Source organism: Microtus oregoni, unplaced genomic scaffold, assembly GCF_018167655.1.
Source record: "Microtus oregoni isolate MIOR12 unplaced genomic scaffold, Mior012 000009F_ref0000495, whole genome shotgun sequence".
NCBI classification, from domain to species: Eukaryota; Metazoa; Chordata; class Mammalia; order Rodentia; family Cricetidae; genus Microtus; species Microtus oregoni.
Genome location: NW_024543068.1, coordinates 11,474,409 through 11,489,769, shown reverse-complemented (window position 1 = coordinate 11,489,769; position 15,361 = coordinate 11,474,409). Strand labels below are relative to the sequence as shown.

The 15,361-nt window shown below is 44.3% G+C and overlaps 1 protein-coding gene across 13 annotated transcripts in view; it reads left to right on the top strand.

The window, feature by feature from the left end:
- Ttll5 (tubulin tyrosine ligase like 5) overlaps positions 1-15,361 on the top strand; it is a 256,731-nt gene that overhangs the window by 208,819 nt on the left and 32,551 nt on the right. For 10 of the 13 annotated variants that reach the window (XM_041658034.1, XM_041658033.1, XM_041658031.1 and 7 more), the window contains 3 exons: positions 1,838-1,920; positions 6,036-6,158; positions 7,332-8,360. In XM_041658034.1, coding sequence (XP_041513968.1) covers positions 1,838-1,920; positions 6,036-6,157 — 205 coding nt within the window. In that variant the 3' untranslated portion in view covers position 6,158; positions 7,332-8,360. Of the gene's footprint in view, positions 1-1,837; positions 1,921-6,035; positions 6,159-7,331; positions 8,361-15,361 lie in introns of those variants that run through there. The other 3 variants (XM_041658025.1, XM_041658028.1, XM_041658029.1) reach the window with 3 other exon arrangements.

The following is a 15,361-nucleotide window of genomic DNA, read 5'->3' as shown; positions in this document are numbered from 1 at the left end:
ATGGGGGTGGGGGTGCTGGAGATCTTGGAAGAGGAACAGAGGAAAACCTTTTAAAGGGGAAAGAGAGTTGGGAGTTCCAGAGAGGCTAAAATGAAGGTTAAGAGACTTGGGGGACCTAGAAGTCATTGGGGTTAAACCTTCAGAATCTCCTTACTATCTCTTTCTTCTACAGAACCAATGAGTTTGTCCTCCCTGCCTCCCTTCTTACTGTTCACCTACAGGCTTTAATGAGACCGAGTTCAACCCCATGCCCCTCCCTACTCAGGTGATCTTAAAGCAAGCATAATAACTTCAGTGTCTGTTTACTTCTGTCAGGGAGATGGCCTTTTAAGAGGAGACCCTACTTCTTTCTCAGCAAGAATTACAAGAGCAAATATCCCCCTCTCCCTATCTGGTCCCCACATGTTCCCAGGACCGGCAGTATAAGCCTGCTTCTGGCTCAGAATTACTGAACAAATTTATTTCATCATAAAAATTTTTCCCTCCTCTCCGCTCTGGGCCAACACCTATTTCTTAGAATGTCATGACTCAACTGAAAGAGGATTTCCTCAGAAAGGTCATCCTTGCCCTTGCCCTTCACCAGGGGACTTGGCTCCCTGCTCCCCTGCAGTCGTCTGCGCTGCCCCTTTCTTTCCTCACACGTTTACTTCTTCCCCATTTGCTTTAATGCCGGCCGCACCACCCATCATGAAACGCAGGGCCTGCTGAGGATGTTTATGGGGACCAGTGAGTAGGACAACCGCGCTGGGGGAGGGGTTTCAAAGACTGTTGGATAAACATTCAACAGTACAAAGCCAACCAAAGGAGCAAACTCTGTCCATAACCTCTCAGCTAGAACTGTTATATACCAACTGGAATCTAGGCAGATGGCCTGAGTAAGTAATGTGTTTGTGGGCATAATGGGTCAAATTTCTTCCAAAACTATGTATTAAATATCTGCTATAAGCAAAATGCCTCACGTGAACAAGACTGTTGATAGTCTCTGTCTTCATCGAGCTTGTGTGCCAGGCAAGATGACACATAGGCTCCATCTACATAAATTGGTAATTATAACCTTGAAACTTATAATTTTGATAAATGCAGCGAAAAGTTAGAGAGCTGTAAGAGCCTTTAACAGGGAGATCTGGCGTGGTCTGTAGCCGACGTGCCAGGGTAGACTTTCTGAGACATGCCGGAAACCTCTGCACCAAGACCCGTCATGCTCCGCCTCCCCAGGACTGGCCTGATGGGAGGTGTCGTATAGCTTGTTCCTGAGGAGCCTCAGCCCAATCTAGGAGATTTTGCACTATTTCTTGGGGATCCTGTCTGTGTGCTGCCGACTGATTGTTCAGTAGCGTTCCTGGCCCTTACTTGCTAGGTAACCCATTGTATGAGGGCTACAGTTGTCTCAGTCTTGTTCGATGTCCAAGGCCAGAGAAGAACGATGGTGATCAAATCTGTCCCTCCTCCCTTCCCCAAGAGCCACCGCTCTACATGAAATGCGGTCTTTCAAACATGTTATTTCTCTAGGTCAGAACCATCAACTAAGTATTCATTCACTAAATAACTACTTGTTGAATAGTGAGACACCACAGTGAGAAAAGAACCATGCAGTTGGGAATAAACAAAAGGTCAGTTTTGAAATACATAATATTTTTGGAGATGGCGGTATCTATTGGTGAAAGAAGTCATCTGTGGGAACATGACATTTTAACAAAGGCTTAAAAGAAGCAGGGGCTTGTGTACCATGAGAAGAAACTCCAAGACCAAAGAGAAGGCCATCGGAGGTCTGTCTTGACCTTGTCTCTCCATGAGAGCTTCCTGCCTGCAGGTCTCACCGTGCTCCTTTGTGTTTCAGAGTCTCCACTGTGGAAGGGCAGCTGAATGGACTTCAGAGCGGCCTTAACCCTGCGGCCTTTCTGCCCATTGCCGGTTCCACAGGTCAGTGGCCTTTCTCTGGGTGGGGCAGCAAGGAAGGTGGCACCTGGCAGTCCTCTCCTTTACCTCTGTCAGGAGCTTCAGCTCAAAAGAACAAATGTCCTTTGAAAGCATTGGCAGATAGGTATTTTGATATTTTTCATTAGAATAATAAGACAGCCTGGTGTAGCTGGATTTTTTTTCTTTTCTTTTTTTGGAACCGATGGGGGTAAATGTAACGTCCTTGTCTAGCAGAATGCTCTGAGTTTTAATGTGAGCACACACTCCTTGTGTCTGACTGGTACTTCACTCTTCACATAGTGTTTCTGAATGTTGGATCTCTCAACCCTCATGACAGCTTCATGAGCTCCATCTGCTACCTCCCCTCCCATGAGGAAACTAAGACTCAGCGTATTAGTTATCCATGCATCAAGTTAGATGTCTGGACTTTAATGTAAGTTTTGTGTTGATGCTAACAGTCTGTCTACAGGGCCCATAGCCTCTCTCTGTAAGTGCATATATGCAGGGAGGGAGCAGTGAGCCAGAGGTTTGTTTTGTATAATAATTCATAAGCCCACACTAATCAGAAAACTCAAAGAAAGTCACTTTGACTCAAGTCAACAAACATTGACCACTGAACACAGGCTCCTGAGTCCACACAGCACAGGGCAAGCAAAATGGTCTCCACTCTATTTGGGGCACTGAAAAACTCAAGGAGATGGAAAAGGCATGGGAAGTGGCTACAGGAGATTCTGTGACTGATTCTGGTCCTGGGGACATGGGGAATGACAACAGACAACATTGACTAGGCCTTTACCATATGTCATGCCGTGTGTTGAGCACTTTCTAGCAACTCCATGGTTAAGTATACAGATAGAAGATCTGAGAGCCCCTGTCTTATTTACGTGTACAGGAATCGGCAGATTGGGAAGTATATCTAAAGCATCATGGAGTACATACAATGAATGCAAAGGCCCTGTGCCGTGCACATGTATGTACTTTGTCTGCAAACCCCATTTGTTAGTATGGCTGGGGAAATGATTATGTGCAAAATATGGCAAGAGGAAAGTGGGGAAGTATCAGGGCCAGTCAGAAGCCGTGGAGGGAGCCTGTCGCCATCCTGAGCCAGTCAGAAGCCGTGGAGGGAGCCTGTCGCCATCTTGAGCCAGTCAGAAGCCGTGGAGGGAGCCTGTCATCGTGCTGAGCCAGTCAGAAGCCATGGAGGAAGCCTGTCGCCATCCTGAGCCAGTCAGAAGCCATGGAGGAAGCCTGTCGCCATCCTGAGCCAGTCAGAAGCCATGGAGGGACCTGAGCCAGTCAGAAGCTGTGGAGGGAGCCTGTCGTCATGCTGACAGCTGCACGAAGCCCTGGGGAGTTCAGGATTAGTACAGGGAATGTGATGAGAGGTGGCAGTGCCCCTGAAAGTGATAGCAGGTCACTGGGAAGCCTGACCGTGTCATGAGGACAGTTCTGTATATCTCACTGCTTTATTTTGAGGCTTGAGTGAAGGCATATGCTCAGAAGGACTCTTCCTACATCCAGGTTTTGGGGCCGTGTTATCATTCTCATAAAAGCATAGAAATTGTCCTTCACAGCATCAGAGCCCGAATCAGGAGATACTTGATGGCCCTGTGTTTGTGATCCCCTTGTGACTACTAGAGCACGGTGGTGTCTGCTGTTTCACACTAGGCATTGGCTGCAGCTCACATGCTAGGCGCTCTGCCACTGAGGACGCCCCCAGCTCTTAGACTAGGGCAGAGAGGTTTAAGGAAGTAAAACTTGCACCTGGAACTGTGATGGAGCAAAGTGAGAATCGTGGGCAGGTTTGAAGTTGTTCTGGGTCACAGTGTTAAGAGCCCCCCCACACACACATGCCTTAAGCTGGAGACGTTTGCAGGACCCAGGAGCCCCGCCTGCCTCCTGTGCATTCCTAACTGAGCCATATGGAGCTGAACACTGTATGCTCTCTGGCTGAGGGAGTTACAACTGTGAGGGATCTGCTGGATCATGACTGCAGCAGCTTGGTAGCCCTTGATGACATCAGCTAGAAGATCTTGTCAAAGTCCTGGTCTGTTTGTGTCGGCATAAATGACAGATCAAGCCATTATCTTCCCCTGCTTTCACCTTAAGGTACCTGCCAGCCAATTATTCCTACCGTGTTCACTCGCTAGGTATTTAGTGCTTTGTCACCCTGTGGCTAGAGGGCTCTCTATGCTGTTGAATTCATTGGCTGAGACTTCCTGATGCTAAGGGACTGCTGCAGTGAGGGCTGACACTCGGTCAATTCCCAGCACACGTGGCATTGCAGCTGCTAGTGAGTAACTGCCCTGCATGGTTGTGTGTCAGCAATGCAGCTTGTGATTTCTACAGCAGTGAGGTCTAAAAGCTGTTCTAGAGCTCCAGAAGGGTGCTCGTGCGACAGTCAGGGCTGCACTGTAAAGGCTGTTCTAGAGCTCCAGAAGGGTGTTCGTGCGACGGTCAGGGCTGCACTGTAAAGGCTGTTCTAGAGCTCCAGAAGGGTGTTCTGTGCGATGGTCAGGGCTGCACTGTAAAGGCTGTTCTAGAGCTCCAGAAGGGTGCTCGTGCGACAATCAGGGCTGCACTGTAAAGGCTGTTCTAGAGTTCCGGAAGGGTGTTCGTGCGACAGTCAGGGCTGCACTGTAAAGGCTGTTCTAGAGTTCCGGAAGGGTGTTCTGTGCGATGGTCAGGGCTGCCACTTGCAGCAGTTTTCTTTAAACCCAGAAGAAGGAGGTGGCAGGGGAGAAGGAAGGAGACAGAAAAAGAGAAGGCAGCAATGCTATATTCCTCTCCTCAGCTGTCTTCCAAATACCTCAAGCCCCCGTCTCGTAGAGTAACAGGTCCATAAATATAGCTCCTGTCTGTTTCCTGGCCTTTAACTCTTCTCTTTCATCTGGCTGACTCCACTTTAAGATGTGTGGCTTTGCAGGTAGCTCGAGTTGTAAAACAGCTGAGCCCTTTCCTACTGATGGCCGGCTAATCGCATTTGTCTTTCCATTCCGCACATTTGTTAAAGTAGAACTTTCCTAGCAGAGGGCTTGAAGGAATGCTGCCTGAATGTTATCTTTCTTAACTGCCCTACCTGGGGCCTTACATTCTAAGTTTGCAGCGAAAGGAAGGAGAGTCAGCAGATTTGGAAACTTGAGAAGGAAGCCGGAGTGAGGGCCCTTGGCCTGAAGCCAACCTCACTGGCTCTCCTTTGTAACCATGGTGCTCCTCCTCGAGCTCTGAAGGGCTGATGGTGAACTAAAACAGCAAAGAAGGCAAATTAGACAACTGAGGTGCTAGGGTTACTGTGGGGATCCGCGGCCACACCCTCTGCCGCGGCCCAGCCTACTCCCTCCCTTCTGTAAAGCATCCCAACTGGAGTGCAGCCATCTCTCCCCACACCCTGTTCTTAAGCTCCCATTGGTCTGTAGCTATGGATAGGACCTTGCTGTCTTGAAAGTCGGTGTTGGATGCCATTTACAGGAAGAAAGAAGCAATGTCCCGTCAAAGGCGTATTATCTGCAGCACTGTGAAGTGTGCAGTAGCCTCGTGATCTTCATAGGGACAGCTCGGAAGCACCGCAGTGTGGCTGTGCTCTCCCACTCCCCCGGTGTCTTGAGACAAGAGAAATGAATTTACTTCAGTGGAAAGTAAATCCAGGGGGGCTTACACCCTCAGGACCTAGAAGTCACTTTCACTTCCAGGTGACTTCCTTGTTTGGCTGCTACAGTGATATGACTTGTTTCCGTTAGCAGACTATTCATCGTACAGTATGTGGCTGCTGGGCTCCTCCATGGGTCTGCACATGAGAAGTTAGGAATAAAACAAGCAATGTTCCTGGGGCAATGGCCCTAGTGTCGGATGCCCTCTTCTTTCCCTTCCATTTCCCATTATTAAAACCCCCTAAGCATTCTTCTGTGCAGGGGTGGAGGGTAAGATTTTGAGGTGATGCTCATCCCTGTGCTGTTGGGGAACATAAGAGAGACATAGAGTTGGTGTTTGGCCGGAGATGGGGTGACAACATCTGAGAACAATGATTCCCTAAGCCTAGCTTGGGATTTTACCTCTTGTCCTTTGGGCCAAGATTAAATACAGTGTTAAGTGGGGATTTTTTTTCTTCTTCATTTTTCTAGGATCTTTGGAAGCGCCCCAAGTTATTTTCGCCAGATCCAAACCCTTACCCACACATTCTGGAGCCCTTGCCACAGTTATAGGACAGAGAAAATCAAAGTCGATGAAGTCAGGGACAATTTAAGGTAATAGTAAGAATAAGAGCGTATTTTTGTTGTTATCATTTTGTTACTTCATGGCACAGCAAAGGACTCAGTAACTATGAAGAAGAACAATGCAGTGCAGGGCCGGGGGACATACCTCACTGCTATAACATGCTTAACATGCAGGGTCTGGGGACGTACCTCACTGCTATAGCATGCTTAACATGCAGGGTCTGGGGACGTACCTCACTGCTATAACATGCTTAACATGCAGGGTCTGGGGACGTACCTCACTGCTATAACATGTACGAAGCCCTGGGTCAGATCCCCAGTACCAACAACAGCAACAGAAAAGGCAGTCAATTGGGACTTTATACAAACAACTTGTAAGGACTACTTCAAACCTGGGTCAAAGTTAAGCTGTGCACTGCTAGTTTCTATACTGTGCTGGCCCCCCAGAAGGTGGCGCTGTGGCAGTAAGAACCTTCTCTGCTGTTATTAGACGCTTTTGTTTAAAAATGGAGGGTCTTTGAGACAAATAGAAACATTAAAACCCTAACCAAGGCTCACAGGTAAAGTAGAACGGGGGTATGGGAAGGAGACTCTGCCGAGACTCAGTTGCAGTCGTCTCGCAGAGAAGAGTTATTCGTTATCAGGAGAGGCTTTTAGGCTAGAGGTAGGTAGTTTGTGGACTTTGAGATAATGAGGTGGAAAGGGAACAAAAATATTTTGTAAAGGCTTTGGTGACGTTGATAATTGTGGTTGTTACAAGTTTTAAATGAGCACACACCCGTTAATTGGCAGCAAAACAAGCTCTACCCCATCCCACACCACCTGTGGTAGCCTGTGCAATTAAGGCGCTGCCAGACTTGGTCTTGTGAAGCTGTGTCCTCACATCCCTAATGCTCCTCAGTGTTGTGTTCCAGCCTTAGCCTTCACAACTCACCAGAAAACTCTCTGAAACCTCAAGACTGCAATTATTCCTTTCTTCTTAGCTCAGTCCCACATACTCAGCATTAATGGCACACCTCCTATGAGCTTAATATTCTTCTTTCCTCTGGGGGAATATTTATAAGCTTCTTTGAGAAGCATTGTTCATTAAAATACCCCAGGAGAGCAAAGGAGAAAGGAAAGTTGTTTACCCACCACAGGGTTCATTTACATTGGATCAGAAAGCTTCAAATATCTTTCTCAACCCATTTAAACTCTCTCCAGAAAGGAATGAGGAGAGAGACAGGAACACCAAATCCATGACTTGGTCATCTACCAAAATGTACCGGAGAAACCGAAAACACCCGGAATTCTCGTGCCACTAAGCCAATGGTACTTTAACCCTGACACTAAACAGCCTGTCCCGTGATGGACAACTTGTAAAAAGTATAGAAAGCTGAGCGAAAAGATCAAGATTTCCTTCATATACTGGCATCCGGAAGGGTGAATGTGACAGCCAGCTCCAAACCAAACTGATGACCTGCCAAGGAGTACTGGCATCTCTGCTTCCAGGACTGTGAGCCTTGGACCGCCATGGTGTATCGTTTTCCTTGAGCCTTTCTTCTGGTTCTCCCTCATCAGTGCTCAGCCATGTAGGCATTTCGGCAGTGCAGACTTGAAAAAGTTCATCTCCGTACCTGGAATTCTGCACAAAAGCAGTCCTGCTAAACTTGAGCTCACCGTCTTCTGGAGACAGCATTGCCAAGGATGCACGGACATGGGCCCAGAGTCAATCACGGTCTCAGAAATCAGTGAGCAGTGTGGCTACAGAGAAGCATCGCCCATAAGACCCACCAGGCTGTATCTGCAGAAACTGTTAATTTGGTTCGTATCGCCCATCTGCAGTGTGCTGCCTCCCTTGAACAGAGAAGTAGCTTACCTGGTGAGGAGGCAGAACAATCTCCGAGGCCACAGCCCATTCCAGCAGCAGTCTGTGAATCGGTGGCCCACAGAAGTCTCTGCACCCACAGCAGTGATGAGCAGCATCCACAGCTATGACAGTCCCAGAAGCCTTCCTTATGTAGGGTAGAAGGACAGATGTGCTAGACCAAGAAGATTGAGTATGTTTGCAAAACATGTTATACGATGCTGAGGAAATTCCTGGTGTCCTCTTCAAGGTAACTGTGCTGAGGGTATTGGGAATGAAAGCCCAACTAAGACCTCTTGGTCTAGGCAAGTGTTAAATTCTGACAGAGACGTTGCTGACTTGTCTTAGCTTCTGTATATTTTACTAATATAATAATATGAATATATATTGTGTTAACTGTATTTCCTGTGTTATTTTCTGTGTGCTCGGTATTCTGATATTTGAGGTCCCTTCCCTACAGACTAGGAAAGTGTCGGCCTCCATCAGGGCTGTTCAGTCCTGAATAGATCACCAAGTTGCCCCCAAACAAAGAAGACTTTTCTTTGCAAGCCAACCAGTCCCAGGTACCTATCCCCAACAACTCCCTTTATCAAACCCTCCCACACCAATCCAAAGTGTTCTCCCTGCCCAGTCTTTCCTGAACCAGATCCTAAGCATCTAACGAACACCTTCAGAGTTCCGAAGCCACTGGAAATTATCCACAAGAGAGAAACTAGCCTGTGTCCTTGACAGGTCTTCTCTTTCCCCGGGGCACCTCACTCCTGTTTGCTCCTGTCTGTCTCCTGACCAGTTTGGCTTAGTTTTCTGACTCGTGATTGTAATGTAGACTCTCTAGGAACTGGAAGTGTGATCTGCTTCCTCCTTTCCCTCTTCCTCCTGAGGCTATACTGACCTCTCATGCCGTGTCTACCATGCACATTCTTAGAACAAACACCAGTAAGGATTTCATTAATGTGCAGCACCAGGAACACAATGAAAGTTATTAATTCGGTTCATATGACCCAGCTCCAAACTGCTGTCTTAGCATTCTGTGATAGGCCTCACCACACAGTGGTACTTTAGCGATGTGTTTTGCTAGCCTGATCTGGCTGCAGCCGCACAAAAAGATGCAGCCTGTATGTGGCCGTCTGACCTGGCAGCCAGCCAATGAAACCGTGCGCATCCCTGTCCTGAGGCCTCTCTCATTGCAGTTACTCTTTCTGTGTTGAGAAACAATGCTCAAGCATAGCTAGCTGAGCCACCTGGCTGGCAGTCGGAGGGGAGGCAGCCTGGCTTTCAGATGGGGAAGATGGGAGGGTACTTCTAAGAACCCACCCAAAGCGGGTTGGTCTGCTTGAAAGAAAGCCAAAGAACTCTTTTTCTGAAGTGGATTAAGAAATAAGCTACTGGGAAAGATAACATCTGAAAAGTGATACTGTCTCTTGCGGAGCTGGCCAGATCCCAGGAGAAGAGTGATGCTCTTCCACTGTTAACAATTACTACCTTGTTAAAGAGACAGGGGCGGTCCAGTGGCCTCATTCTCGGGCTGTCTTACCGAAGCACACACTGCTCTTGGAAAAAATCCCTGGCACCCTAGATCCTTAGACGTGTACCCATCATTGCACTGTAGCAAAGTCGTGTGGTCCTGGGCAGCCTCTGTTCAAGATCCAGTTCATTCTTGTAGCTCTGAACTGGGCAGCTAACCAGTTTAGGTTGCCTTCCCCTGGGAGTCGCTCCGCAGCTCACTCCCTGTTAGCAGTCCAGCCTCCAGTCACACAGCCAGTGAACCCACACAGCCTGCCACCAGTCTTAATGGGATGCTTGTTACGGACACATACCTATGCTTTACCATCCGTGTGTCCTTAGGACATAATTGCACCTAAAAGTTCTGCAGAAAGAACATGGCGTGTTAAGCCATGCCTGTCTTTGGGAAAAGCAATCTTTACTCACATAGAATATTTACAACTGTGCTTACCTCATCTGCGGAGCTGGAGCTAGGCTCCAGGGGGTGTAGGTATTTAACTGCAGGGCTCGGAGAATGATGAAGTAGATTGCACTGTTGACATGACTGGTGTTGATATTTATCCTTTATTCTTTCAAATTAGGTTATAATAAAGACAAGACTTGGGTTCCCTCCAGTCCTCAGAGTGGAAAGCATCACTACTTAGACTAAAACACCCATTGCCTAGCCTTCTCTTCTCAGTTTCTGAGCATGGGTATCCCCGTCAGCGGAATAGCTAGCAGGGGCTCTCTGCTCTTAACCTAATCCAGGAAATCCAGGTGCCTGATGCCAGGGAGAAGCGGCTCAAATGGGTAAAGTGTTTCTTTAGCTACATAATTAAGACATAACCTATGACCCCAGCACAATATATATATGTGAATGGAAATATAAGTAGGAAAACCAACCGGATTCTCAGATTATGAGAAAAGTCAGCTAGTTGTAAATCACTGTGGTGCTTTGACTGATTCGTCTCTTGTTAGTAAGTAGAAGGTTTGTGCTTTTGTATTTTGGCACTGGAATATTTGAGGGTGTTTTCCGCTCCCTCTTCCTATTTACATGTAATTTGCCATGGAAATTCAAATAGATGCCAAGGCCGAATGTAGATATTTTGAAATTTGATAAGTCTTTATTTTTTTGTAGGAGAACTCAAAGCTATTGGATAATGAACTATTCATAGTTTTAAGCAAATGTCATAATATGAAATTTTCAAAGCTGCTACTCTTAGAAGATTCTCCTCTGGTCTTTTGTACCTGTTCATTCTTCTTTCCATTGTGCATGTATGCAAACACCCATTCCTTATTCATGCAGAGGATCTGACTTGTCCATGCTAGGCTTTTGGTCATGGAGAAGGGAGACACTACAAGATCAAGGAAGGTAGCTCAATGGGTAAAACACTTTCGGTGCAAGCATGAGTACCTGAGTTCTAATCCCTAGAACCCATGGAAAGCCAGACACAGTAATGTATGACCACAATCCTGTTGCTTCTACAGCAAAAGAGAAGGTGGGAACAGGGACCTCTCCAGAAGCTCAGAGAGCTAGCAAGCCTGGTGTGTGCATTAGCCCACAACAAAGAGAATCTTTCTCAAACAAAATGAAATGCTTGTACTCACACTTATGAATACACACATCATACACACACACACACACACACACACACACACACACACACACAAAGAGAGAAGCCCCCTTTATGAAGGGAAGTTGCTGTATATAAACATGGAAAAAAGGCAGTCTTCTTCGGAGCTAGACTCATGAAAACTGGCCACCCGACCAAACAGTGAAGCAGTATGCTGTTAGCCTGTTCCTCTGACCAGATCATATGTTGGCTCCTCAGATATAGACATCTGCTGTTACCAGATCCTTTTCATAAGGAATGGGTAAATATGTGCACATGTAGTTAGCAGTAAGAAGGGGTAACAATGTGCACATATAGATAGCAGTAAGAAGGGGTAAGAATGTGCACATATAGATAGCAGTAAGAAGGGGTAAATATGTGCACATATAGATAGCAGTAAGAAGGGGTAAGTATGTGCACATATAGATAGCAGTAAGAAGGGGTAAGTATGTGCACATATAGATAGCAGTAAGAAGGGGTAAGTATGTGCACATATAGATAGCAGTAAGAAGGGGTAAGTATGTGCACATATAGATAGCAGTAAGAAGGGGTAAGTATGTGCACATATAGATAGCAGTAAGAAGGGGTAAGTATGTGCACATATAGATAGCAGTAAGAAGGGGTAAGAATGTGCATATATAGAAGCAGTAAGAAGGGGTAAATATGTGCACATATAAATAGCAAGAAGAGATAATAAATGTAGCGTAAGTTCTAATAGGTCTTAATAATAAAAGCCTGAAGTAAGATAAATGGGAAAATATTGAGAAATCAGAGAGACAAAACCACAGCTACCCTAACCACTCAACTTCCCAGCCAAAAGGAGAGTGAGCTCCTGTCTCCTCCCACGTTATCACTTCCTCTCTCTGCCCAGCCATATCACTTCCTGTCTGTCTGTACAGACTTCCAGACCTCTGTGGTTAGCTAGTGGCTAGCTCTGCCCTCTGATCTTCAGGCAAGCCTTATTGTACAAACAATATATCACAATATTTTTCCTTTTTTGTTTAAAAATTCAAGTTATAACTAATATAAGAAAAACTATATAAAATAAGTATCATAACTATATATATATATATATATATCACAAGTATATATACAGGCAATGAATACATCAACAATGTCTAGTTCATTAACAATTGACAAATTCAGAACAAAATATTCCATATTTATCCTATCTTGGTGAATCCAAAAGGTGGTACCTAATTCACTTTCTATTCTAACTTGCATTACCAAAACTGTCTTTTTATGTCTCTTGACATTATACACTTTACATTTCTTTAGTGGATTTCTTTTCTGAATCTGATAGCAAGGAAAACTCCATCAGAGACCCAAGAAGGAAATATTACCTGAGTAAGGAGGAAGTGCAAGCAAGCAACTTCCAGAAAATGTGAGAAATGACAGAAACAGCTAGCTGCCTGTACAGTCACCCAAGGTTCCTCTGCAATGTTGGGGCATCCATCTTTGGCCTACAGGCCTAGCATATCTGACAGACTTTTCTGTGAAGCAGGATATTCTGAAGAGCTGTCCTACGTTGTCTTGGCAAAGTTCAGCAGTTCTTTCTTTTGTGTCCTGCTTGTGCAATTTGTACAGCATAGTGTCAGCAGTTGAGACAGGAGCACTTTCTTATCCAGTGACTAATCTCTGCCACATAGAAAGTAAACTCCATGTGGAGTTTCCCTGATACCCATCATCTTCTCTGAAGTAGATTGGTACTGCCTGTAGCAGACATGTAGAACTCTGAGGTGTTTGAAGATGACCTATCTATCTAAAATATATCTCTGTTAGACCTTGAAAATATACCTAATATGACTGTAAGTTTGATTGTAATAGGTGACTAATTGGTAACCTTTATTTCCTTATTATCCTAAATATTTGGTAATAATAACTTTCAAGGGCTAGAAATTTGCATTACATTGTTAAATGAGTTGCATAGGTACAGTACCTTGAACAAAATTAGAAATGTATATATAGTATGTTCTAACAAAAATAACCTTAAATTTGTATCGGTATACAAAAAAATCCAATCCAATGTAAAATATTTAAAACTAATAGTCACCTTATTTCTATACCCCCCTTATTTCTTTTCAGAGTAGATTCAATAATCTACCCTTATAGCCTTTCATCTAAATCCCCCTTTTTTCTCTCAAAACAAGACCTCTAAGTCTGATCTCCTTTTTTCAGCTTTCTTCCTGATCGTAATAAAGAACAACTTGTAACTAACCGCCCAAAACAATGAAAATATCCATAACTCATTGAATGACCAAAACCATCCACCCCACCTCTTGGGAATGTGGGTGTCATATTCTTAAATTTATTTCCTGCTCTCTGGGGATGACGGCATCTTCTCTTGGGTTTTTTTGTTTGTTTGTTTGTTTGTTTGTTTTTCGAGACAGGGTTTCTCTGTGGTTTTGGAGCCTGTCCTGGAACTAGCTCTTTTAGACCAGGCTGGTCTCGAACTCACAGAGATCTGCCTGCCTTTGCCTCCCGAGTGCTGGGATTAAAGGTGTGCGCCACCACCACCCGGCAGATGACGGCATCTTTAGTGGATCCTGGAAAAAAAAATTGTGTTAATTGTCAAGTCCTGGGAGAGGTAGCTGTATCATTTGTTGTCCAGTCTCTCTGTAATGGGAAAGCACAGGACTTACCTCAAGTCCTGGCTAGAGTACTCAGTATGGCTGGATCATCTCAGCAAGCCACCTCAAAATTGTCCTGAGCAGTTTGTAATTCAAAGTCGATCTTTAAGTGTCATTCTTCAGCCTAGTGGTGTTATAGTTCTGGAGGAATTGTTGCTATAGGGCCCCATCCTCCTCATGAAGACTTCCTGAAGTCATTGTTAGGTGTGCTCATGGTTCACTGCAGAAAAGTGATAGAGACTCAAACCCCAAATCATGTACAGGAAGGTAGATGAAGCCTTTTTGTAGAATTAGTTAGTACTCTATATGGCCATTAATAGCATGATAAAAATTTTAAATATATTTTTAATTTTGTAACTTTTACATAATATTTATACTTCAAGAAAAGTCTCAAAGACTCAAAATAGGACCAAAGGATTATGAGATTCGTGGCAATAAAATAGTCCTTTAATTTTTGCTTTTTTTCTGTCGCATATTAGGCATCTCTTCTAGCCTGAGACAGAGATTTGGGATTTTACTTTAACAAAGCATGCTTGGGTTTAGAGAAGGAGAGAGCCATACTCCAACTCCAAAACCAACTTTAATTTTTATTTGGATTGGGGCTACAAAAAGACGATTTATATTATATGTCTTAGAGAATAGCAGAAACAAACATCTGGGAAGATTTATGAAATTTTATTCTGTTGGAGGTGTGATATACTAATAGGCCAAATTATTTTTCTTGGAACATTTTTTGGGGGATGATTTGTCCTTTTTCTTCCCATGTCTCATTTGTCCAATAGTCTTCAAATTCCTTAGCTGGATGCCTTAATTGCCCTGAAAAGACAAAAACAAAACCCTCCCCAACCCTAATTTTTGGGAGTCAATTTATGCCATAAGTTACCCTTATGGCAAGTTATATCTGATCAAAGGTAAAGCTCTTCTTGGTTTTAAAGTTAGTTTAGATTGAACAGTCATGATGTTTGATTAAATATTATCTCTCCTAATAAAGGAGTGTCTCTTGTTCAAATCTAATCTTTAACAATTTTGATGGTATCTATAGCTTTCCTTCTCCTGTGGAAACAAAAGCAAAACCCCTTCCCCAACATAACATATGTCCTGGTTTCCACTCTGATGTTAAGACATCTTTAAAGTATACTAACTGATTTAATCCCATAGGGTTTTTTTCCCCATTATCCAGTGTCTCTCTATAACTGTTGTTTCCTTCTCATTAGCATTTAGAAAATTCAAAGTTAATAAAGCATTTATACAGTCTATTTCTGGGGAGTTTTATTATCCCTTTCTGTTTATTTAACATATCCTTTAGAGTTCAGTTTTATCTTTCTGTAACTGCCTGCCCTATAGGATTGTGTGATATACATGTAATATGCTTTACATTATAATAAGCAAAAAAAATTATTTTCTTTGAGACATATGCTTGAGCATTGTCTGTCTTGTTTTGTACAGGTATACCCATAATGGCTATAACTTATAGCAAACATGGGATTATTGAATCAGCTTTTTCTGAACTCAAAGTACTTGCCCATTGAAACCCTGAGTAGGTATCAGTGATGTGGTGCACATATTTTAATTTTTCAAATTCTACAAAATGGAACACATCCATTTGCTATATTTTATTCCTTTGAGTACTCTTTGGGTTACTTCCTTCAGACAGTGGAGTTT